General features: G+C 42.6%; 1 protein-coding gene and 1 long non-coding RNA gene across 4 annotated transcripts in view; one reads left to right on the plus strand and one right to left on the minus strand.

The window, feature by feature from the left end:
• arhgef10la (Rho guanine nucleotide exchange factor (GEF) 10-like a) overlaps nt 1-26,929 on the plus strand; it is a 109,030-nt gene that overhangs the window by 66,951 nt on the left and 15,150 nt on the right. For all 3 annotated transcript variants that reach the window (XM_086040691.1, XM_086040692.1, XM_086040693.1), the window contains 4 exons: nt 2,306-2,427; nt 15,340-15,426; nt 22,945-23,162; nt 24,422-24,579. In XM_086040691.1, coding sequence (XP_085896817.1) covers nt 2,306-2,427; nt 15,340-15,426; nt 22,945-23,162; nt 24,422-24,579 — 585 coding nt within the window. The remainder of the gene's footprint in view (nt 1-2,305; nt 2,428-15,339; nt 15,427-22,944; nt 23,163-24,421; nt 24,580-26,929) is intronic.
• LOC147142480 (uncharacterized) lies at nt 15,632-19,986 on the minus strand. Its single transcript, XR_015088127.1, has 3 exons — nt 19,710-19,986; nt 16,283-16,325; nt 15,632-15,828 (listed from the first exon to the last, which is right to left on the minus strand). It is a non-coding gene; the product is annotated as an uncharacterized LOC147142480 (long non-coding RNA).

The following is a 26,929-nucleotide window of genomic DNA, read 5'->3' on the forward strand; positions in this document are numbered from 1 at the left end:
GATCCCTGATTCAAAAAAGTTTGAGAACCTCTCCCATAAATGAGCTGTGATTTTCGGGCACACACACACACACACACACGCTTTCTTAATCCATTCTGTGATAACCTGAACCGACCCCACGTCCACCAAATCCATGGCGCCGCGCTGCTTTCGAGGCTTCTACTTTTCATCAACACCTCGCATTCAGATTGCCATGGAGACCGCACAGGTTCAAACAACATCAGCTTAACCTCACATGTAACCGCTTATCTATCCTCTTTTGTGCTGTTGAAGCATATCTGCTCTTTGAATCTTTTTTTTTTTTTCATTTTTTTTTTCATCCTTCCAAGCATTATAGGCAGCAGAACAAAGAGGCTTTCAGTGGGCGTGCACTTGAAGGATGTTTGCACAGCCCTGAAATTAGTCTGTCAAACGGGTGCGATTATCTCACCCTCCACTAGCCGCTACCCCAACCCCCCCCCAGCTCGCCATGCTCAAACGTGGGAAATGTTTATGATGAGTAAACATTATCAAGGATTTAATTAACAGATGCCGCACTCACATTGATCCATGCTGAAATATCAATTGCACCGGCGTATTTAATTAGTCCATATCTTTGGCCTTTGTGTCATGAGGGAGGGTGTGTGGGTGGGTTGAAGCGGAGGGGGGCACTGTTGGAAGAGCCGTGCTCTGTAAGTTAATCTTTATCAGCGCAAGACTCCAACCGGAGGCACGCTCGCCATCGGATTGCCAGGAAGACGCTCGCCCTGGTTAATATTCTGACTCGCCTCTGAGTTTTTTTTTATACAACAAACACAATTGGGTGCCAGTCCGAGCTCTGATTTTAATATATACAAGTCGCACCTAAGTATACAATGTCAGTAATAGGACGAGCTAAACTTTGAAATAAAGTCACACTTGTAGTTTACATTGACGTTACATTGCACTGAATTCGAACCTTTATTGGAAATGTGTTATTCGGGACATTGTAGCGGCTCACAGACAAGATGCGTGTGCGTGCGTGCGTGCGTGCGTGCGTGCGTGCGTGCGTGCGTGCGTGTAATATTGACTTTGACTGCTTTCGCGGGCAAATTCCACATTAACTTAATTGGGGGCATTTTGTTCAATTAAGGCCAAAGTGTGGGTGTCCCTAATTGAGAAAATGCAGATTTTCGGGTCTGTGTCTAAAGGTTAACCGTGTGTCCTTGTGTCCACTCTTCTATCTTTAAAATATTAATACAAATAACATTAAATAATGTATTCATTCAATTATAATTGCATTGCACACTTGCTGATTGGTGGTTATCTCTCTGCAGACACGGTAGGTCGCAGAAGCGTCCCGTAATTATCACCAGGAAGCTGACACTAAGGCCTATTTATGGCAAATCCATGCTCATCACGTTGATGTGTGTGCGGGCAATCGTTCCATGCATTTGTCCTTGTAAAACAAATGCGTTGATGAGAAATAGCATTGATGGTTTAATTTCATAATGTTGAATGGCGGACTCAGGTTATCCATCGCAATGTACAATTTTAAGGCCAAGTGAACATACCGGTAGATATCTTTTGTGGGGTTTTTTTCATCTCTGCAGTTTGTAAGATCTATTTGACCCTTTTCCTCTTGAAAAAGACGAGGCGCAGTAGAAAAACATCAAGGTGGCCTTCTCTTCTTTAGAAACAAGTTTAAGAGTTGTATAATGGAAAAAGTGCAGTCCTACATTGCGTGTCTATGTGCCACATGCCGGTATGTGAGGGCTCGTTAATGTTGTTTACTGTTATTCATCATCATTACCAGGTTGGGAAGACTGAAGGTCAAGGCTAATTTGTGCTCACTGCTGTCCGCCACCGCCTTCCTCTTGTCTCGTGAGCTGCGGCGCCACGACAGGGCGGATGGGGGTGCTGCGCAGCTCCAAAGCTGTCTGTTTGAAACAAAACTTGTGGATGAATCCGTTGGACTGGTTGAGAGAAGTCTGGACGGCAAGAGAGAAGAGAGATAGAAAGATGACTTTACTGATCGCTACGCAATGCCTGATTTTCAAGATCTCATTGGCCCCGACTGAAAAGTCAGACAATGTGAAACGTAGAAAAAAGAGCCTGTAGCGTGCATGCGGGACATGCCGAAATCACATAGAGCCAATGAAAAAAAAAAGGTGTAAATTATAAAACAAAGGAAAAACATCTTTTAGGAGACTTACCATTGTACTGTTTTGTGTGCACGTGTATGGCCATTCTGATTGATATTGACCCAAATTGGCCCTTGTCTCCTTTGATTTTTCTGTATGTGAGAAAAAAGTCTAATTTCTATGCATTTCTTGACATTTTTCAGGCGAGGAAAATTCGCCCGGCTGGCTTTACGGGGAGCACGAGGGCAAGACGACGGCCCCGTTTTGGTGTCCGCTTCTGGCCTGCCACATGCCCATTTTTGCTACCAAGTCCCCTGAGAGAAAGGTAAGTCATTTGGCTCTTTGCTGCCCCTCTCCGCCAGCTTTTCGGGACAACAGCCACCTTGCACAATAGAAGTAAATACAATGAATAAGCCACAGTCAAAAACATCCACAGCATATTTAGTCACGCACGTGTTCGTCCATGCGCAGTGTATGTGGCATATGATTAATAGAATGGGCTTCTCACCATTTGTGATAACCACCACAATCTAAAAGTTTCATGTTCAATTTTATCAACAATTTGACAATCGGATCACTGTGCATACAATGCAAAAGATTGAAATAGCACACCTATTTTAAATCAAACAACCCTTTCCACCCACTTCCTATAAATCCATTTTTACACTCATAAAACAGGTGTTCATTCAATAACGCAACTCTGCCAGCCTATTTTTCAGCTTGCCCTCTGCCAGTGTGAGAAATGAAGCACTGCGCCATGTTAAATTGATCCCACCGCCACTCCCCCTGCGTTAAATGCCATTTCCCTCATCTTGTGCCTTACTCCCCGTCTCCTACATTGGCCAGTAGTTTTGGTGTGATCGTGCTGACGAAGACTAATAGCCAACATGGGCGATAACCCACCCTCATTGGTTCAAAAGGTCTCTTTGAGGGTGTTCGTCTTTGTCCGGCATAGCTCACCAGGCAGAGGTTCTTTGAGGAAGGGCTTTTTTTTTTTTTACGGCCACCATTATCCCCTCCATAGTATAGATAGTATAGATCAAATATAGATTTTGCAGACAGGAAATTACATCGAGGCTTTAAAGCCAAGGGAAGTTTATTTGTATAAAACAGTGGCTCTCGAACATTTTACTACAATTACCACCTAAAAAAAGACTTCCCCAAGTGTTCATCAAAAACAAGACTGAGGTTTTAGTCATAAAAAAGCATATTTAATTTTATCGTGAGCACTGCACATAGGATATTGATGAAGAAAATTAGCACTCTATAATATTGTACTTTTTAAAGACACATACTTAAATTTAATACAAATAATTAATCATTATGTTTTTGCTCCTTCTTGTGTTGTTGCCTTGGCCACCAGAGGGCAGCATAAAGCAGAAATATTGATATACTGCACAGCTTCTCAGTATGTCAGCAATATTTGTCGTTTTTAGCAGAGGAGCAAAGAAAATCTGCCAGTGTGCTGTTATGGTTCCCATTACATGTTAGCATTAAGCTAGCAGACATTACTGCACAGCACTGTTATGTGGTTGTTTTAAATACACATGTAGTTCTCTTTGTTTTATGTTTATTTTGACAATAAAAATCAACTGGGAGTGGCAATAAAAAGGTTAAAGCTCATTTTTTGCACCTGTCCCCAAATTTTGCTTACAAATAAAAGGAAAAAAAACAGCAGAAAAACTCAGATGTTGGGTCACTCATCCAGTATTTCAAGACTATTCAAGACAACTATTCTCGAGTCTGTCCTACGTGTTAGTCAAGCAAGTCCTAAGCCCTTATATTGGTGACTTATGTCTGACTAGAGTCCAGTCATGTGACTTAAGTCCAGCACCTCTAGTACATGATGTTAAGACGCATAGATCAGACCAGCAATACAGTGGTGGGATTCACCCGAGTGGATTTAGAAGTCTGTGGAAATGCTTTGAATTCATTTTGTGGGGGCCTGAAAAGTGATATTTCAGGGCACATTTTCAATTCATCTAATGGAGTTATACTGTAGGGGTGTACTGAGCACGGTGGGTGATAGCGGTGGAGGGAATGAGGGCAGGTAGTCAAGTTACTTTAGCCGCCTGAGAAGAACGTTATAAAGTGATCACACAATTATATTAATGGCTGCGGGACACCCGAGCGTAAATCAATGTTCCAGCATTCGATTAAGACCCCTCACCGGCACCCGTATACTGCTCGCCTCGCCACTGAGAGGACATGGTTAGGTGAGGCATCAGCTGCTAATTCGCTAGGTGCGGCGAGGGGATTTCCCCAAAGGCTTTGCCAGACGTATCCCCACCAATGTGCGTTACACCTGACTGGAAGCGGCGGCAAGTCAATTAATATATTTCCAGCCAGGTCTCGCGGGATTCCGTTCGTCTTCTCCACTCTCTGCACAGAGAAATGAAGCACCTGAGCATGCCGTCAAAGGCCATTGCTGAACCCTCAACTTATTTTCTGTATTCAGCTGATGATGCAAGCTGGTGCTTGTATGTTGTTGTAAAGATACAATTTGGTGTTCTTTCATGTGACTTCAAAATTGTGCTACTGGACAATTTTAACACCAATTTGAGGAATGTGAACAATAGTTCTGAAGATTTCTTGAAGAATCATTTTGATGTTGGAATGTACCGAATTGGTTGGGGAAATGTGGAGAAATATCTTATATAACTTTTATTTGAGAACTTTACTGTGGAACATAATAATTATTTCACTGGGATATTTTTCATTGAAAATTGCCCGAAATATTTAGAAATTGGAATGATTTGAATCCATTTAGAAAAGTGGAAGGAATAGAAAGTGGAGAGAATGATAATAATCCATGACTCATTGTGTGAATGGATTTAGATAAGTGATAAGCAAGCAAGATAAGATAAGCAAGGTTGCGCCATATGCACGTCAACGTGGGGTTGGGGAGGGGCGGTTGTTAGCAGCCATATTACTTTCCCATTTTTGACTAAAGAGAAGGTGGCATTAAATGGAGTGACTCTAAGCCCTTCATGCAGAGCAGACTGTGATTAGCGGCTTAACTCTACAGCAGCAGCCCCCTCCTCCCTCCACAAACCCCACCATACCTCTTCTCTATCTGCTTCTTCACCTCTGGAACACACATAACTCCTCACTGCTCAAAAGCTTTTTCCGCAGTTCGTTCTCCAGCGCCTTTTGGTTGGCCAACTCACTTACAGAACATTTCAAGGGAAGAAAAGAAGCAAAGGTGCACAGCAAGGTTGCAATAGTTTTCAATTTTTCATTGGTTTTACTTTTTATTTTGTTTTGACTTTCTCTTTTGCAAATACAGTTAATTTTCCATTTAAAAAAAAAGGTATCGTATCGGACGAAAATGGCCTTATTTCAAGGTATCGGGTACTCATAAAGGATGATGATACCAGCCACCGATACTTAAAGCAAAAAACTAGAGGGTCTCCCTTGCCAGTAGTGCACTTGACATGATCGGTGAATCATCATTTGCGTCAGAAAGGTCTTTCTTCACAATTATCTGTCATTGTGAATTGAAATTTTATGTATCATCAAGTACTAGTGGTATCGGTACTTGATCAGTGAGTATCAGTATCAGTGAGTACTCAAGAGTGAATACTCGTACTGGTATCAACCTGGAAAAAAGTATCGAACATCCACAGTGTTTTTATTTCAGTTAACAAAGAAGTCTAGCTTCTGTTGTTTTGTTCATTTTGGTTAACTATAAAGCAGTAAATTTAGTGCAAAGAGATGAAGGAGGAAATCTTACTTTAAAAGACCAAAGGGGTACAAATCATTTCCAAAAAAGTTGAAAAGTAGCCGTGGCAAAAACAATGTGCTCCCCCGGAGGGACTCAACCCACGACTGCGAGCAGCTCAGCGGGAACCAGAGAGGCCGACCGGGCCAACTTGTTAGCCAGCGGAGATAAACCTTATCACAGCGGTGCTGAGTGGGACCCAAGCAGACGGACTCTCCATTTATCTCTTTCATTTTCTCCCTCCCTCTCTGCAAAACTTTCTCACCCTGTGTCAGCGTTATCGCCGCTAATAGAGCGAGTGCATGGTGATTGTTTTTTAGTCCAGGTTTGCTTCCTCTGCTCTTGCTGCCATTTTGAGGGATGAAAACGTCATCGGTGGACGGGTCCGAAGGGATTGAGGTGGCGGGGTGCGGGGACGCTTTCGAGGAACACGGCTGTGGCATGGACAAGAGACAAATATATTTAAGTGAAGTAAACACGTACCCATTTTTAACTTCTTAATTCAGTTTTTTTTTTCATTTTGGCAGGAATTCTGCAGAGAAAAACACAATTTTGACACAAATATAGCCACGCCTACTGGCAGACAGCCTAACTTGGCATGGTTCGATTTTATACTTCCTCACGCTGCAAAATCAAACAACTGCTGTGTATACTCCTGTGTACTAAAATCAAAATATTTATTCTATTAATATGTACAATGTAGTTATTCTTGTTGTGTGTTTAATTTTACAGTAAGCCCCAACTTGGGTGTCATTAAACGCATATTCAGGGACGGCAGAATCACATAACGTCAGACACTTTCTGCAAGCAACGTGATACATTCACAGCACAGGAACTTGCACACGCATGCTGCGCCATTCAGTACATTAGCCATTTTTCTTAGATGATGATGTTTTAAAGATTATGAGAAGCCCAAATTGAAATCAGGATTAAATTTCAATGAATAGCCCAACCCTACCTAATGCCCATTTCTCGATAGAATTAACACAGGATACAATTCTGATGGTGGCATCGGCAACTCAGCCGGAGCACAGCTTGTCACTTCCTAGTTTGACTTGCTCTTACTTGGCTCAGGTCCATGCTCAGCAAAAATTTGGACTCCAGTAATGGATAAGAAAGGCTACAATGTGTCACGTCAGCAAAATCATCTACCCATGCAAGACGTTTTATTTCTTTAGCTGTATTTTTGTATCAGTGCACGGGCAGATTCATCCAGTTTGAGGCACTGAACGAATCTCTGCTTTTACGGTAGGAAGCTGGTATCTACATAATGAGTCCCAAATTCCTTGGCTGAAAGCCTCCTCTTCCTTGGAAACTCTTAAAAGATTTCAGCGATCCAAAGCTGCGGAGACTGTACAAGCAGTCGAGGCACATGTTCTCCCCACACACTCCCGCCCGACTGACTTTATGAAGCATTAGGCGAGGACGGGCCCGTGATGACAGCGCTCCCCTAATACCTCGGGGGGGATTTCATCATGTACGCTTTGAAGTGCGCAATGACAAACCGGTTTGGGCTGCATCAGGATTAGGAAGCCGGCCCGTTTCTTCTTCCTCCTTCTTCGTTTTTAGTACGCCGCGCTCTTGATCACCGTCTATCAACGTATTTATCATTCGCTATTTCCATTTGCAATTGGCAATTAAAAAAAATGAAAATGGCGACTGATTTTTAATTTTTTTTTTTCTTAATCCGACCCAAACACGAAAGAAATGCCAAATTGTTCATTTTTAAATTTTATGGTCAGGTCAAATAGGTTTTGGTTTGTTAAACTCATTTTTGTCACGGGCCACATCATAGTTATGGTTTTCTTCAGCGGGCCATCATTATTGTGACCCCAAATAGAATTATTGCCTCAATATACCTAACAAATTGATCAATAACTAGTTTGGAAATCAAACCAGCAAAATTGTTCGATGAAATATTGTTACATTTATTTTAAAAAGGGAATGGTAACAAACAATATCTGAACATTTTTAAAAGTGAAGACAATTGGCAATTTTGGTAGATTACCCACAAACTTGAGTGGGTGCACTTCATATCATTTGCCACATAAAATGATGCAGCGGGCCAGATGTGGCCCCCGGGTCTTGAGTTTGATAGCTGAGGTTTAGAGAATCAATTGCTTCACCATGAATGTTTCTGACTGCAGAAAAAGCACATTTTGGCTGTGTTAGATTTTATGCATGAAGCTTATTACAATAATACAGTATGTCCTTGATAGGTTGTGGCTGATGGATCATCGGGTGGATCATGGTTGTGGTCCGGACTGATTATAGCGGCTAACAAACTAATGTACCACCGTTTTGGATAGCGTAAACCCAACTAATTAAATAGAGCTGTACTATGTCTTACAATCTAGAGTTTTTCAAGTTACATGCAGGTCCATTGCTTTGCTCTGTGTTGCAAGCCAAAATATTTTTTGGAGTGTACTAACTGACGGCCATTTTACCCGACGCCATGTGCGAGGCCACGCCCCTTTAAGGTATACATTCAACACTAGAGATGTTGCTGTGACCTTTCACTTGTCCTAACATACAGCAATTACACAAATAAACCAGTTTTATAGGATCCTATTTTTGATTTATTAAAGTAGTTTTTTTAATCTATTCTGTGATGTGCTTTGCCTCTGTGATTATTGTCCCCCCCATTTCTGCCTTTTGTAAAGGACACACAATCACACCGCCCAGGTGGTGGGGTCTGGACTTGTTTAGAGGGGCGCGTGTTATTGGGGAGGGCACGGCATGTTGCGCATCCGTCTGCCCCTGCTGATGGCGTGATTACACAGCGGCCGCAGCCTCCGAAAATGGGCTTGTCGAGCAGCTTCCGCGACCGAGGGGCCCGCTGTCCAGCGAGTGACGGATTTATGAAGCTCCCCAGTACAAGATGAAGGAAGATTTGTGTAGCAAAGCACAGATGTTATGAACAAAATGGACTTTAAAAAAAAAAAAGGCAATATAAAAGGAATGCTGCTGAAATGCTTCGCTTTAGGATTTATCTCCTGTTGGCATCTTTACTCAGGCCTTGTCCTTCTGTGTTTCTTGAAGGTCATTTTTGTTTTTTTCATTATACTGTGGGAACTAACAAACAATTACCATATTTTCCGGACTATAATTGTATTTATTTATTTATTTTATTTTTAATACAGTTCATCGGGTTTTTTGTGTGTTTTGTGCGTGTTGGAGTGCATGTGTGCTTGTGGATATCTGCCTTTTTTTATATTGCTTCCTTCTTTCACTTTCTACAACCTTCAAATATTTGATTTATACCATACATATAAATAGTCTAGGCCAACGTGAGGTGCCTTAACTTTTCCGGCTTTCAACGTGTTGGCATTTCTCTCCCTCATTAACTGAGCGGGGCTAACGTACAGTTCAAAAGACCAAGTGTGAGTACAGAATGCTCCTAAAGTATTTTTGGCCTGAGAAGGTTGCCTAATACCTCAGTGGTAGACGCAATGTAACGTTCTCACCACTGGTTATAAACCTTATGTAAAATAGGGCTGCGGTGAGGTCATGTTTGGCCCCATGCTCGCCAAATATACGCGCAGCAGCGGCAGTCTCTCTAAGGCAGCAGTTGCTCGTGTGTGATTATCAAGATGAAACCTGAAGTGTATTGAAATGAAAACACATAAATAAAGACCCCAAGAGGCTCCACTGCCATCAGCATGCAAATATTGTCATGTCATCACAGCCCGCTGTGCGACTAAATCTTTAATTAATTCACTAAACAGCTGGAGCAGGGATGGAGAATTGGATTTGGTTTTTTTAATTTGCGACTGCGATGACAGCTCTAATGATGAGGTGATGTTTTTTTTCTCCCCACAAGCAATTTCTCGCTGTAACTGCAAACTGGAATCATGTCAACATTCTCTACCCTACAGTGAAGTGATTGGGGGCGTATAAGGACCGAGCCCTGCTGCAAATCACAAAAATCCACAAATAATGGACGCCCCCACACCAAAAAAGTTTTTTAATTGCATGTAGATACGGCAACACTGTTGTGTAAAAAGTTAAAGTGGAGAGAATCATAAGGCATCAACAACATGCATCTACCATGCACACAGTTATGAACGGTTGGTACATAAATGACTTCAATCTGTAGTTGAATTTTTCAACACAAACAAACCACCTTCGCCTGAGGCTCATCGATTGAGCTAGCTAGCATAATAGCCTAAATACTGTAACATTTCAATAGCACAAATGCAAACAAATATGCGTCCTAGCACTTTATACAAACCCTTAGGGTTAGTTAGTCATTAAACTCTACGTTTATAGTTGTGGGCTAAGTACCAAAAAAACCCAAAGTTTGTTTTTTAAAAAATGCAAGTGCCAAACTGTGAATATGCGGGGGTTAACCGTACTATCAGACACGCCCCTCAGCATAGCTATGTTCACTCCTTTCCGGAATCTATTCCTCCTTTCATTTCCTTTTTTTTAATACATTTATTGAGTTTCAACACATTTAGAAAAACGCTATACATTGCTCTACCCCATCCTTCCCCACCCTAACCGAACAAAACTTTACATCCTAATTACCAAAGCATCAACCTGAACATCCATACAAACAAGCTACATGCACACTTGTACAGTTTCCAACATCCACGATTACATTAGATACCCTATATGATATAAGAAGAAAAAAAATGATAATAACAACAATAATATAATCATTAAAATAAATTGTATAAGAGATCATTAAAAGAAATAACCAATCAAGTTACCAATTGTAATTTCACTTCCTTTTTTGTTTTTTAAACCCAGTTTCTTCAGTGTGTGCTCGTGTATGTGTGAATGGTCATAGCAACAGCCTGACAAATTTGCACCACATTAAGCGGGCAAGCTGATGAAGGACACAATGAGAAAGGCCTCGGTAGCGTCTTGAATGCGAGCGTCTTCGTTTTGTTGATGTGAGCTGCGGCGTCGCCGTGGAGACGGGGGGACTGCTGGGCTGATGATGATATCAACACGCTTTTCAGCCCATCTCAGTGCTGACAGCTGCCCCGTTAGGAGTTATCCATGAGGCTTCGTCCTTCTCTTCTGATAGTTTCATTGTCTTCGTATGACTTTGAGTGCTGGCGTGCGAGCGCAGCGGGCGCTCGGGCCTTTGATCCGTGCGTGGGCATGCGGGCTGAATTTGAATGGGCAGCTTCCGGCCCTAAATTACCTAATCACAAACGTCAAGGAGCAACCTTGATGCTCGCTGCCCTGCTGCGTGAGCTTCATTAGGGAGTGTGATGTATCGGACATACCGTAATGAGCAAACAACAATTTGCTGGCCCAGCGTGACGATTGTCAGCTGTGTGTGCAACTATGTGTCTATGCGCGCGCGCGCGCGTGTGTGTGTGTGTGTGTGTGTGTGTGTGTGTGCGTTCACTGTCTGTGAGCCAAACAGAAAATGTAAAAACGATACCAACAAAATGCAACAGTCTGCTTCTGTGGAACCTCAAATACAATGATTCCCAACCACTGTGTTGTGGCACATTAGTGCGCCAAGAGAGTTCATCAGGTGTGGCATGATAAATTATACAATTTTACTGAAATTGGTCCTAAAAAATGTTTGTATTTACAACAAATGTATCTTTGATCCTTATGCTGTACCAGCATCATAAAGTGACAAATGCAACATTGAAATGTGAAGGAAGGGGGTGCAATTAAGCGCTTTCAACCTGTTGCTTTTCATACGACACAATACAGTATTCCCCCACATATTTGCAGTTCACTATTGAGGAATTCACCTTTTTCCGTATTTTCTGTTATTCACTGGAAAACTCAGAAACATCCTAAGATTCCGCCAGAGCTCTGTCTAAATTTAAACATAATAGTAATTGGTGTCAAAGATGTGCAATTTTGCCCTGAAGTGCAAGTGACCTGAGTTACACGTTTTTTGAAATACAAGCCTTCATTCGGCCATTTTTTTGTGTATTTTGACTTGAGAGCAGAAATTTGAGATACGAGCACTACATGGCTGCAGTGAACCCAACTAAACTTGATTGACAACAAGCAGCAGTTTGGCAGACAATTCGTCATAAAGAGCCTTCAGTGTGTACTTATGTTGATTCTGTATATGTTTTTATAAGGTACAATATTGTTTGATGCTACTTTCCTTATTAAGAAGAAATTACCAAATGTTTTGTTGTTTTTTGGGGAGGCCAGAAAAGATTAATTAATGACTGTCCAAATTGCGTTGATGAAGTCTTATCACGTGTCGGTCGCCGAATGTTACACTAGCCGCTTGTTTAACGCGCACAGACCGCAGCCACGCTTTGAATGCGGGTATTTTCTGGACTGTTGACTCGCGCCGCAGCCGACCGCCTTGCATGTAGCCCCAACGCGGCGGTGCACCATTGGGGAGGGCGGGGGTGCCATCACCAGTCAATTACCACTTAATAAACAGTGGAAATTTTCTATTAGTGCTTGTTAGGGCGTGTAAATGTAATGTTTCTGTGTGGAACTGAAGTGGCAGGGTGGTGCCGGGCTGGTGGAAAGCACTCTTGACTACAGAGTTGGAAAATAACAGAATTTAATATGCAGTATTATAATTTATGAATGATTGTTTTGTTTTTTTCCCCTCAGGCTATGCTAGGCAATATATACTCAAGGGCCAGAACATTAGGTACACCAGTGTGAATGTGAGTGTGAATACATGTTTGTCTTTATGTGTCCTGCCATTGGCTGGCAACCAGTTCAGGGTGTAACCCACCTCCCATCCATAGTCAGCAGAGGTAGACTCTAACTCACCCACGTCTCTGAGGACAAGCGCTATAGAAAATGGATGGATGGATGGATAATCCAGCCCCTCTGCCTCACAGCAATGAGTCTAATCATAGACATTCATCTCCCTGAGAAGCAATGGACGCTCCTCTGCAAACCACCTGGCTCCAGCATATGGTCTGGCGCCCTCCCAGGGTAACGGGCAGAGCAAGACCGCGGGGTCTTAGCTCACCGACAGCTGCGGGGCTGCCCTCTCCTCACATCGACAAATCTCGCTTTAATTAGCTCACCTGCCCAATTCACCACCCTTTTCGTCCCCCCCCTGTTCCACCGTGCCGAGGCGCCGCCACCTGTGGAAGCTTAACACACGCCCCTCCTCCCCGCTCGCGGGCCTCCGTGGGATTGCTTTTCTTTAAATGAGACTGACAGTTGGCTTTGTCAAAGCTGTAATGTTCTTCTTTTTAAAACAGAGTACAGAATTCCTTCACTATTTGGGAGGGAAAAGGACCCCTTCCGCAAATAGCGAAAATCTGCAAAATATATTTAAGCCCAAACTAAAATGTTTGTAATTATCTATAGAGGCCACAAGATGGCGGCAAAGTACTTTTTTTCTGTTCGACAAGCCTATGGCAGGACTAAGTGAAACTCATCCCTTCACTTCACTTCGTTTTTGGCCTGAAGTTGCCACAAAATGGAGCTTGCAGCAATTATAGTGTGTGGTGTACTCCACATGACCAACATAATATTCCACACACATCATTCCAGACTGCTGGAAAATATAAAGAAATACGACTTCCGTAGTAGTAAAAGAAAAAATAGAAGATGCTAGGCTAACTGTTAGCTTGTGGGGTAACTATGATGGCTGCCAGCTCACAGCATAATCACTCGCCCACAAAATGAGTGGCTTTTATTTTCTCATTAAAATAAACAAGAATTGTTTTACCATATACACAAATAACAAGACCCATGTATCAGTTTCAAAAGTCAAATTTGGCTCTTGAGCACAACATTCTGGCCACCCCTGATGTAGTCTTTTTGTGTGTTTGCTCTCATGATCCCTCGGCACAATTTGGCCTTTGAATGCCTTGTGAAGACAGATTGAAAAGACACCCCCGCCCCCACAACAAACACACACCCGCACGCACACACAATTGTAGGCACACATACTCCGGGGACTACTAACATAACAAAGCAATTTGAGCTCAGGAAAATTGTTTGCCATTCTCACGTGGCTGATAAAAATCCAGCCCCAGCGTCCACTGGAAGCCGCCGGTCCGGTTTCCCGCAGTGTCTCTCTCGTGCCCTAACCTCCATATGGTTGACTGTTATGGCTGCTGGTAATTAATCAACTATAAAAAATGTCCTTTCTTGACGTGATGGAGGACTAGCAAAAGGGGAGAGGTTGAAAAAGTTTACCAAGGGAACAAGTAAGGTCGAGTTGTGCTTAATGACGGAGACAGACAGTCTGGATGTGCGGGTAGTTGAGGGGGTGTTGGTGGGCGTAGCGGATGGAGAAAACGGTGGCCGTTGACCTTTTTTGTTTACAAACACGCCCTGGAGAAGAGAAAAGGGGGCGGACGATGTTTGCCGAGGACGATAAATCACCTGTGATTGATGCGGGCCGGCGAGGAGGACGACAGAGAAAGGCGGACCAGCCTGAGCCACCCCCTCCCCCAACCCCCCTGCGACTCATCCTCCGCCCGCCGATTAGCAGAACTGCCTGTCGCATGGCCCACGTTTGACGGTCCCACTCCAAAATCATAATCATCAGCCCACTGCAGATAGATTGTTACCTTGAAGAACAGCTTCCATAGCGGGTGAGGGCTGGGGGAGGTTGTTATGCATTATCTGCAGGGGCTACACCGTCATTTTCAACCACCTCAGCTTCATTCCAGGATCATTAATCAGCGACTACTTTGGCTGTTTTCCAGTGAGTGTGTGAAATTCGGGTTTGTAAACCACTGTAATGACTAACAGATCCCTGTAGGCGGTGTTGCATCGCTTTGATTTGAGGCCAACACTGCTTTTAAGTAGAAGTTAAAGATTAGGCGGTGACACTCAGCTCACCACGTTGATTATTTTCAGCGAAGCTCTGCTATTTGTGGGCTTAGGCAACAGTCCTCCCGCAAATAGTGAAAACCTGCCAGTAAGTGACAACCCCACAGAAAAGGTTTACGCTGTATTGTAATTACTTATAGATGCCACAAGATGGCACTGGACTACTTGATCCTTAACTCAACGGATGATCTGAACCTGTGTGTGTGTGCTTCTTTCAATGCGGCTGATGTTTGCGTCAGGAGTGTGTGTCAGTTCTTTGGTCGATCAGGGGAGGTCATGAAAAACAAAATGAAGCATTCAATGCATTTTACTGTCAACTCACATTTCTACTTGTTAGGGCCTGGATTTAGATCCCAGAGTAGCCCGATATGTGTAAACACTTGGTGCGCAGCCCTTTAAGAATGGAAAACTCCAAATATCTCCTTCTACTGGCTATGCACTGTTGTGATGTGACCTAGTGCCAGGTTTAATGTCACTTCCCCATGTGGTTGCCCTCCAACGAGGCCAGAGTGCTCTCAGTCACTCACAGGATAACAAAGTCCTTAGCAAAGGCCCATCAGAAGCATTGAACCAAATCGAATTTGTGAGAAGTGTCAGAGCCAGCGCCAATGTGTGTGTCGCTTTGATAAAATGCAGCGAGACAGCTTGGAAACAAGAGGACGGGGGGGGGGGGGGGGGGGGGGGGGGGTAGAAAAAAACGTGGTGAAGTGATGTATGAGAAATCAATATTGATTTTGTCTCCTGTAGCTTGAAGCTGCCATCCACAATCCTGTTCACTGTGCAATGTTGGGCTTCTCGGCAGCCAGCACATCCTTACCTCAAGGCTTCCTCTGGGTGAGTAACGCACGCACACACTCACACACGCATACACAGGCACACGTTGGCATTCTCCACACCAGTAACTTGAATCAATGAGAAGATAAAGGATTCCACTTGTTGCTGTTTTCCATCATGGTTACAGCTTTAATCCCACAGCCCTTACTTTGGAAATCTTCTGTGTTCTCATTTGCATTCACATTTGAAGAATAGAAACACCAAATGCAGTGGTAACTTAACTTAGGCCTTTTATTTTAATTTTTCATAACATTCAGCATACACATTCATTTTTCCAGTCTTATTTTATTGTAAAAAATTGGAAGACAGCTGGGATAGGCTCCAGCCCGCCTGCGAACATTGTGAGGATAAGTGGTTCGCATAGTGGAAGGATGGATGGATGGATCGATAAATGAACAATACCTGTGAAACAATACAAACGGGTTGGTTTTAACTTCACATGAAGTAGTTCAAGAAAATGAAAAGCCTATTTCTCATCCGACAGCAGAGGAGGACAGTGGCTGACTTTTTCAGACCTATGCGATGCGCTCTGTGGACAAGATTGGTTTTATTTAAGCTATCGCTAAGCTATCGCTATAGCAGTCATCCAAAATGAATGAAATGGGCACCGATCCCGGCTGATCGATCGGTGCACCCCTTGTATTTAATAATGTAATTTTATTACTGTAGAGTGCAGTTTTTCTTACTAAAAACATATTAGCATTCTATGGGGGGTATTGTTAAGCTCGCAGGTCAAGGCACAGCTGTGTATACCAAGGCCGAATGCTGTCAGATGTTGCTAGGAAATTTAGTATAACATGAAGGTAAGTTGTAGGTATGTGCTGCTGGGTCTTTATTGAAGTGCACGGCATCTCACATCACAATGCAGGCGGTACTTGTGGGAGTTCGGCTGCAGCTGCCTTGAAAGAAAAAGGAAGGCACACAAAGAAAAAAAATGATGCAGTATTTATTTTGGGAATGTTTGTGGTGGGTTGGTGGGCAGCTGATCAGGTAATCCTCTTTTGGCCCAGAAAGTGGCTAAAGCTGGCGTAGGCTGGCCAAGAGACACAGCATGGATCAGTGTCCCCACTTTGATGGCTTTTGTGGAGCTAAGCACATTGACAGTCATTCCAAATCATTTTGCCACTTCTCCCATGACTAAATAAAGGCACATGCTCACTTCACGTTACCCTGTTGATATGCCTTGTCATAGTCCACAGTCTCCATTTTGCTGTAGCAGCATGTCAGATATTTTTGAAGTCTAACAATTAGGTACACGTTCACTGTTTAATGACACAACAATTATACTAAAAAATAAATCAAAAGAAAAAAGAAAATCTGAAGATTAAAACAAAAATTTAATTGGAAACTTACAAAAAATAATACAATTTGATCAAATATGACAAAGTAATTTATATTTTTAATTGCAAATCCCGCGTTAACATTTAAAGCGACAATACCCTTCGTCTCAATCAATTTATCGATAAACTGAGCCATTTCACCCCCTGTTACTGCTCTGAGATAGAAGACCGAGCAACCCCCCCCCCCCCTCCGTCCCCCCAAAAAAGGTCGAGTAGAGCTGAGCGGAGCCAGTAGCGTTGTGCGTAAAAGCGGCACGTAGGTGCATTTGGCTCAGCTCCGGAGATAACGTCACTTCTGCAGTTTAATCATGTCTTACAGAGTTCACTTCAACTATGACCAAAGATGAGCAGGACTTTGGGGGAAAGCAGGATGAGGATAGTGAAGGGAAAAGTGGTGATTAGGCAGAATTAGCACAATCACGATCCCAGAGGCCATCAATACTTGAACAGTGTCATCCCCAGCCTGCCAAACCTGCCGGCGATGGGATGCGAGAACCATCAGCTTCACATTAATTTCGCCTGTTGCACAACTCTGTTCCTTTTTGTTCGGCGGATTTCTCCAGGTGCTCGTGCTTTATTTTGTTGCACCTACTACACTTGACTTTTTCATTATATTCATAAAAAAAATGGTCAGCTGGGGCGTTGCCAGGTCAAAGAACTGTTAACCTCTCCCAACGCTTGCCAGAGAGAAAGATGAGCATGTGCAAAGGGTTGTCACTCTTTCCAAGCCGCCTTATTTCCCTAAACACACATTATTTTCCTGACCGATCCCTAACCAGGCCGCCGTGGGGATGTGCTGACTCTCGTGTCGCCTTGACACTCAATAACTCAAATGCCTCTCTCTTTCTTTCCGGTCCTGGCTCGCAAAATCAAAGAGCAATATGAATGAAGCCTTGAACGTTCAATAAGGAGCCTCTTCCTTCTCAGCCCTGCTGGGAGTTCCTGCCTCATCCGGCTCGATCCAGCCCATCGCTTGACTTGACACTATTGGTGACGATTCAGAGATCAATAGTGACATTCAGTTCACCTTTTTTTTTTTTTTTTTTTTTGTGGATCCTATCCTAAGCTATTTGCTGAAAAACTAACCTTTTTGTGGTTGTAAGAAGCTAAGTTTAGCCTGGGTTGTTAGCAGAAATTTACAGAAAAACTCATTGCGGCATGTGTATCTTTTTTCTCTACTGAGTGACTATTAAAGAGCTCGAGTTAAAAAACAACGGAGGTCTTGTTTTTGCTCAACAATTGGTATTTTTATGGTTTTCCAAGGTGACCAGGGAAAAGGTTGATCATGGCCCAACATGTTATTCTTAATAACCAGCACATTAGAAATAATCACCAGAACTAAAGGTATGCCCATTTTGCGGTTTGCTGTTGACCTATTGAAGTTTTTTCTGTGGAAGCCGTCCTCAGCTATTCACTGAAAGACTGAACAGAGGCAACTGAACTCTTCTTGTCTGTTAAATTTGTGTTTTTATTTGTTTTCCATCAAAACGACTTTGAGGGCAATTAGGCTGTTAGGCTAACGAGTTGCTGCAGTGCACCATGCAACATTCCGGGTGCTCCCAGTCGCGCCAGCACCCTTCTCTTTGTAATATGTCAACTTAATAGACTTGCTGAAGCAGCTGTTAATGCGCACAAAGCTTTTCATAATGCGACACTGTCATTTCCCTTTGCGACAAACCAAGCACGCAGCGTGTAGGCAGCCTCCGGCCTTGAACGCTGCGACTCTTTAGCATAAAGCTACTGTAATCTCACAGTGCACTGAGGGACGGAGGCGTCGGAACGCATAACCAAGGCGGTCGTCCTTGCTCTGTTTTTTTATGGCTTCTGAATGGCTAAAAGTGCCTTCCGTTGGGAAGTCTGCCTATTTTGCTTTTAAACGATGCCCCGTTTGTAAGCACTGTGCATATGTGGGTTCCGTTGCATGTATTGTGCGCATGTAAAATAGGGCCAAAACATTTGGAGACTATGCCAAGCAGCTTATTCTGCTGTTGTTTAGTACCCTTTGGCTGTCTAAACCAGCCTTTTCTGGCTGTCACTGTCCTTTGTGGTAGGTCCCCATTCAGGATCAAGGGTTGAAATTTACACGACCCATCATAATTAGTGTGCAAAACACACAGCTTCTGACAAAAAGCTTAAGTTGCATTGATTTATGTCTGTCTGTCTGTATATTATGTTTGTTTACTTATTCTAAACTGTAAAGCGTCTTTGCGTTCTTGAAAAGCGCCGTATAAATGAAATATATTATTGTTGGTATTATTATTAAAATACTTTACCAGAAAATATTCACCTTTTTCTTAGCGTTACGTTTTTAATAAACGTTTAAATAAAATATGTCATTAAGGGATTTTGTGTGGAATTTTCAAGGGAAAATAATGAATTTATTCAGTTTTAGGATAAGGCTGTAACTTAACAAAATGCGAAAAAAGTAAAGCACTGTAAACACATTTTAAATGCACCCTGTTTGTATAACGAATGTGAGAAAAATACCCCAATAGTTGATGATAAAAAAATATATATATTACAACAATACTAGAAAAAAAAAAAATGTTACACGGAAATCCTATTTAAAAAAACAAAACAAACAAAAACAAACAGGTCTTACTCCCTCCGTGTTTTACCAGCACATCTGACGTCAGCTTTTTTGTTGTCTTCTTGCCGTAGCTAAATACAGTAGTCATTTTTACTTTTACATTGTACAGGCATCTATGTTAGGTTCTGATGTTGGATCAGGGTTTGAGGTCTGTGATGGATGAAACACGATAAACATGTGATTTCTTGATTACAGTGACAGAAATAAAATTCACAAAATTCAAAAACAGTTCAAAAAAATTGCTGCCAACTTGTAGCACCTAATGACAATTGCAAACCTTTTTGAGTCGGCGCCTGAATTTCCTGCGAATAGTGGAGATTTACTGGATTGGCTTGATTTTCTTGTGTATTTACCTTTGTGTGTGTTGAAGAGCGCTGGCGAGGCTGAAAAGCATCAGACAACAACCGGTGACCCTCGTCTCTGGCTTGCTCATGCGCCTCCATAGTCCCCTGCTCTCCAAAGCAATCTAATTAAAGCTGGCAAAGCTTTTGGGAAGTTGCCGCCTCCCCCTGAGCGGCGAGCGGGACTGGGTCCAGATCATGACTCCACATCGCTAGTTTCCCTAAATGAGTGGCGAGCGCTTTGCCAGGAACGTGGCGCTGGCTGTCACGAGGGGGGAAACGTGAGCATGTGAATTACAAGGCGGGCGTAAGCGTGTAGGTGGAGAGGCGCCACTTGAAACCATCTTTTTCTTGAGCCCCTCGCGGCGAGATAAGTCCTCGCTATCTTCTTCTCAGCCTGTTCAACAGACCATTATTTGTTCTGGCTCATCCTCCAGAGCCCACAGGATCTCTCCTGTCCAGATTCTGCGCGCTGATACAAATCAAACAAATGATTGCATGCAAATAAGGGTGAGCGTGGAGGAGAGGGGCTAAAGACTATATTTAGCTCCTGTCACCATCGCATGATTCGATTTAGGCGGGGAACACATCGTCGCTTTTTCCCCGCCGAGAAGCGCCCTCTTATTTTCGTACAAGCCTCCAACTGATAAATGAAGTGATATGGACCTTTTCACCATTTTGTCATCACATGGACTTCCGGGTGGCAAGAGATGTAGCGATTTCCTATGGCGTCAGCAGTAAACAAACTCCTTTCATGTCATTTGACCAAGGTGGCGCATTAGACGAAACTGGCGGAATGGCTTCAAGACCCTGTCAATATATTGCTCAGAAATCGTTGAAGCTTGAAGTTCCCTCTGAATATACTGCATATCCAATCCATATCCTCATTTCATTTAGTTTAAAAAAATGCTCTGTCTTCCTATCTTCTGTGCTTGTCAGATATAACACCTCCACACTACCCTTAGCTTCTTGTTTTTGTTCACATCTGCCTGTTTGCGACTGATCCAGCGTCAACATTATTTATTCAAACTTCATTTATGACAGTTGTATTGCAATGGAGAACAAATTCTCATTTGCAACGCCGACCTGGCGTTTTAGCCGTATTATTACGACTTCATATGACCTTGCCCGGGCTCTAGACTGAGACAAATTACTAATTTATTTGTAATTTCTCAACAGTACGCCTCCCCCACAAATGTGGTTGCAACAGTGCAACCAGCGTTTCGAGGGGTGGGGGCTGGAAATCTCCGCGACTGTGAAAGCCTCCATTTGATTCAACGACAACACACATCAGGGACATCGTGTTCTGAGCCAATCAGAGAAAGTGAAGGGCGTTGTCACCCTCTTATTGGCCGTGGTCCAGATATTCGCGTGCGTGCGTGCGTTTGGTGCTGCAGTCAGATAGGGCTAAGACTAAACTTCGAGGAGTGAAAGACTGACAGAGGAGAGAGGAGGGAGAAGCTACAAATATTTGTGGGAAATGAGGCGATCGCTCCACAAGACAGCCACTAAAGCTGACGTTGCATCATTGATGCGCATCACAAAAGAACTATGTGCGGACTGAAACAGGTGGTTGCTTAGACATAGTCACCGTGTGCCAGTAGTGTTTTGTCTCAACGAAGATGCAGCCATTCACCATGTTGAGAAAGCATCGTTTTGAGAAATGCAGCTTTTTGATAGGCGTTACGAATCTGCAAAATGCAAAAATGATTGCTTTGATCTGCTTGTGGTGATGCCACTTGTTGTTATTACTACCAAATTAGTGTTGTTATTTGGCTCTTGGACATTTAATCCCCTAAACGCACTCAGTAGCATCCCTGGACAGTTAGAAAAAATAAATTGTCCCCAACCCCAGTTTGATTGGACATGAAATTGGGTGGACATATCTATCATAACAGGACGCACAAAAAAAGTCGCAATGATCCATGCGCCAAATTGAAGAAGAAGTCGGCCCTTTTGGTTTGAAACAGCCATTTTGAGTGTATTCAACCCCCCAAAATGTGCAAAGGCCCCTCCTTCACAGTTTGCAGCCTTAATTATTATGACTTTGCTGTGCAACCTTGATCAGATCTAATACCAACACCAATGTGACCATCAAACTTTCAAATGTCAGTGGAAGAAAAAAAAGTTCATGAACTTAAGCGATCAATTCGTTCTTGACCCTACAAACTTGCTAAGCAACACTGATCCTTTGCGAGAGCTAGCTGGAACTTTTTCTCCCACGGTGAAAAACACGGCAGAATTGGTGGAGATGCCTTTGTGAATGTATTATATGATTGTGTATTTAAGATTCAACATGAGCAGCCAGCAGCTCCAAATGACAAACTCGGAAATGATAATCGATCTCATATTTCGTTGTCTTCAAACTGGTGACAGGCGAAGGATGTCCATTCAAACACATGATTTCCATCAAAGCGGTGGAATACATTTTTAACATTGACTTACTGTAACTCCACAGACATGCATGCGCCCATGCTTGACCGAACATGTCTTTTTTAAATTAACATTACAATTACTCTGTAGATTATTTCTACTGGCTCATTCTTTTTTTTGTGCAAATTGGCAGTTATTGATTGCATTAAATTACAGAACACGTACATCTCATGCACTTGTGCCTGTGCACATTTTTGACTGTGGATTATTTCTAGGTGTTTCTATGAAAACATGTTTTGACGCAATGACATTTGAAAGGATAGCGGCAGAAAGGCAGCAATAAGGGTAAATCTGAACTGAACTAAATGTTCAGATTTTAATTCTAAGCCTCATAGTTTCATGTTTTTTTAGGGCCCTGTGGAATATTTCAAGTGATTTGTTGTTTTTTGTTTTTTTTAGATGGAAAGTCAACCCACCCAAAATCTTTGCAATAATATGTTCTATGCGAGTTCACTAGTCTAAACATGGCCATCTGATTAATTTGCCGCTTGCCCGTTTTTTGCCGTTTCATGGGACGGCCATTTTGTCACTTCTGTCGACTGAAATGGTGAACATGTCAGTTGCCTATTTCTTTAATTGTTTGGCCCGTAAAAGTTACAGTGCATTTTTGGTCATCCTGAAATTTCAGCTAAAAGCCTAAAATTCTGAGCATTTTGTGAGTCATGTATCAGGGCCAGTAACACTTTTTTTTTCATCACATTACTCACCTTCAAATTTTGTGTGTGATGCAGTCTGTACCAAACAACTTATTTTCCTTTTTACTGGAGCATCTCAGAACGACATCATTTTCAACCAGCCTCAATTCTCCCTGCAGGTGGCTGCTGGCGGGGAGGAAGCCTCTCAGGGCCAGATTGAAATATTCTCGCTCAACAGGCCCGTGCCGAGGGCTGTGAAGAGCCTGCAAGTGGGCTCCGCCGTCCGATGTCTGGAATACGTGCCGGAAGCTTCTCCCACTGAGGAGGCGGAGGCCGCAGCTCACAAGGTCCCGCCGGGAAACGGGGCCAGCATCTGTGTCGGATTAGATGACGGACGGTGAGATGATAAAAGACACTTAAACATTACAGTGAACTCCTCGTTCCGGATCCTCACACAATTGGTAAAAATCTATAATATAGAGAGACCATATTTAAAAAGGAAACCACACACATTTTTTTTTTAATACTTTACCCTTTTTACATGGTTTAAACACATTTAAAAGGATAAACCATTCAGATAACGGATTGATCACTTTCTTAAACACATATTAAACTTATCGGAACACAAAAAATGCAAACAAAGTGTAGATAAAATACTGCTCGTATTGTAGTGTGTCGGTGTGTATTTGCCAGTATGAGGCATTTGAAATTGTTCATCGTGGAACGTATCTGTCTGTCGTAGAAATCCCGCGCTATCATCGGCTGTTTTTCATGGGTTTTAAAGATTACTTACTCTAATGCCCTCGCATGTGGGAAAGGAAAGCCACAGTCTCAGATACATTTTTCAGCTACTGATTGAATGCCAGGAGACCAATTAAACACGTAAAGTGAGCACACTCGCACACTAACTGCACGTCACAAGCCAACCCACCAGGCCCGCCTCCTAAAATCACATACCTTATCTATAACTTTATTTATATAGTGCATTTCATACCAAAGGTAACGCAATGTGCTTCACATAATTAAAAGTACAACGTGCAAAAGAAAAAGAAAGTAACAGTTTTACACAAGCTGCTACGGCCACAACGGGCGTCAAGGCACTCAATTTGCCGACGCACACGTCACTCACCAGGCAAGGCACCACCTTAAAAAGCTTCACAAATACTTCAGTGTCGATCGCGAGGATGGTGCCCCCAAGTGGACGAAAAGGATACCTGCACCTCATATGCACAGTTTGTATTGGTATTGTTGTTTAATAATGCAAAATCAATTTTTATCCGATTACTTGATTAATCGATGACATAAATGGTAAAATATTCGACAGCTGCAGTCCTAATCAAGATTAAAGTTAGCATGTTGACATGGCCCTCCTCAACCGTTCCAGTTTCTCACATGGCCCCTTTGGAAAATTAATTGCCCACTCCTGCTATACGTGCACTGAGACAAATTTCTGCCAAGGATAGAAATCCTAAACATGTCCAGCAATGCAGTTCCATTCCAGTCCTGTAGGTCGAAACAATGCACGTTACAATTATCACAGACTTTTTAATTTTTTTATGTATCGATTCATTTTTTAACACAGATGTCTCTGTCAGGTGTGTTTGATGAATGCCTCAATACACCTTTATCCAAAATGTTTACCTTCTCCCTCTTCAGAATTCTGGTCTACGGTAGCGTGGACGCTGCTGCTCAGTGCCTCTTGACCCTCAGCAACTCCCGAGGCTGCCCCGTGCTGTGCCTGAAACACTCACCTTACTTCTTGTTCGCTGGCCTGCGAGACGGCACATTGATGGTTTACGGGAGGAAAAACAGTGGTAAGCTTTCTCAGTTACCTCCATAGTAATTCTAATGAGAGCACACTAAATTACTTTTCAATATGTACTGTAAATGTTTATCTTGCCAATTCTGTTGTGTGTGAAAACTTGAATGTAATTTCAACAGTCATGTAAAATACATTTCTATCGCATTAGAGGCCATCCCATGTTAAAATGTTTAATTGCGTTCATTTGCATTCAATTTTCTCCGCTGTTGTGACAAAGCCACTAATAGAAGCCTGGTATCCATGGAGACTTGGCTCGACTTCAACGGAAGGAAAGCGTGTTCTTATAGACATTGGCATGTTAAATTATGATTGAGTGATTGAGTGATTAGTGTTGTTCACCTCTATTACAAAGAAATACTTTTGCACAATACTCGGCGAATAGAAGCTGAAGCAGAAAAGCCCACAACAGGCCGCATTTGCTTTTTTTTTTTTACTAACCCAAGTAGCATGTTCAGTAGAAACAATATTAATGTTAGAGCTAGAAAAGTCAAGTTGACACCCGTGTAAAATTGTGAATTCCGGAATTCCGGGATTCTCAACACTTCTACCGCCTTTGTGTGTTGAAAGAGGTGCTAATTTTCTCCTTAATTTGTACTTTACCACCCTTCTTTTTTATCATTTAACTGTTTGTTGTTCGTCATGCTAACCCTTTGTTGACAGATTTTGTTGAGAGTTTTTTGCCTTCTTTAAGCATGTTTACTCACCAATTTACAGCTGTTGTTACTGGTAAAGCGCTCTAGAAAAAAAGTCCCATGTATTTGCACCAAACATACTTTTTGAGATCATGGCCAAAAAGTTCAACCTTGGTTTTATTACACCCAAACAAAATCTTTCAAACAAATGTGGAGAAATGTGTAATGATCCGATAAAAGCATCATTTATGTATACAATCAGTCTTCTTGGCACTTATTACAAATAGCTTCCATCTTACACAATAAAATTAACAAAACTACGGGAACAACATACCCTCCACCCCAAAAAAAGAAAAATCCACGGCAGCTTGCATAATCATTAATGCAATCATTCCTCTTGCCAGGTAGTCAGGATAACTGCCAACTTGCACAAAACAAATAAACAGAACTATGATAATTAATGCACAGTCAAAAAAGTCAACGGCCCAGCCCATCGATCATATAATTGTCATAAATCCTCGAGAAACCTTTGCCAGTTAGCTGTCATCTTGCACAATAGAAATCAAAAGCACTACTAGAAATTACCCATAGTCAAAAAAAAACATCCACAACACACTTGGTAAATAAACGTACCAAATCATGATGAATGTAATTGTTCCTCTCACCAGTTATCTGTGATAGCTACCAACTTGTCCAGTGGAAATGAAGCAAAGAACTTAGCCGCACGCGTTTTGCAGAATCTCACCCTCATACATTACCTGCCATATGTGAGGCACGTCTCACTAAATCAATGACGGCCTACCTTTCCCTTTGCATTGTTGTTGTCAGTGCATAAACAACAGCATGCGCCAGACAACATGTCAGGTGCAGTGAGGCGTTGCACCCTCCCAGCAGCGCTTCTGCGCTCCAAAAAAAACAACAACAAAAAAAAAACTCCCCTCATGCGATATCATGACAAACAGGCCTCTGCTGCCCCGCCTCCCTCCCAGAAAAAAAAAAGGATGATTAATTACATGGAGGAAAGAATATTAGTAGTTTGGTGTATAAACAGGCAGGACAGAAGACTCAGGAGGCTCTTGGCCCATCTGCTAAAGATTCATGGCCGCCGTCGACTTGAGGGGTTGCGAGTTGCATTCCAGAGTTTGAGTGCGCACAGCACACTTTTGCCACGTCGGTCGCATCCATGAGTGGATTTTTTTTTTTTTTTTTTTTTTTTTGAAGTGGCCAATATGGCCTTAAAATCACGCCAAGCAATTAACCCACCATAGTCAGAAGGCAATCAGTTGTATGTTTACAGACCTAAAAATGAAACTGCGATGCTTGGAGCAGGCTCGGTCGGTTATGTTCCGTGGCAGCTTTGCAGCATTCGACACAGCAGGTTTCACTTCTTTGAGTGGATTTTTAAAAAGGTGCTGAAAATGACCTTTTCATCACGCCAAGCAATTAACCTGCTGGAGTCAAAAGGCATTGTAACGCAATGAAAGGCAGAAATAAACAACTCAAAATGTTAATTAAATGGCCGGTTGCAGCCCACTCTCTAATTTGACTTCATTAATGCGCGGCAAAGGAAATGCTTATGTAATTCAATTTATCATCAGGCGCCTCGGTGGCAGCCGCTAAAGCGCGCCTTGTGATTAATCCTCAAAGGAGAAAAAAAAGCTCCACTTCCTTCGCACTCTGGCCAAGCGAAACGGGAGAGAGGTGGCGGCC

This window comes from Filicampus tigris, chromosome 9, assembly GCF_054856515.1.
Source record: "Filicampus tigris isolate MCC_2025a chromosome 9, RoL_Ftig_1.0, whole genome shotgun sequence".
Taxonomy (NCBI): domain Eukaryota; kingdom Metazoa; phylum Chordata; class Actinopteri; order Syngnathiformes; family Syngnathidae; genus Filicampus; species Filicampus tigris.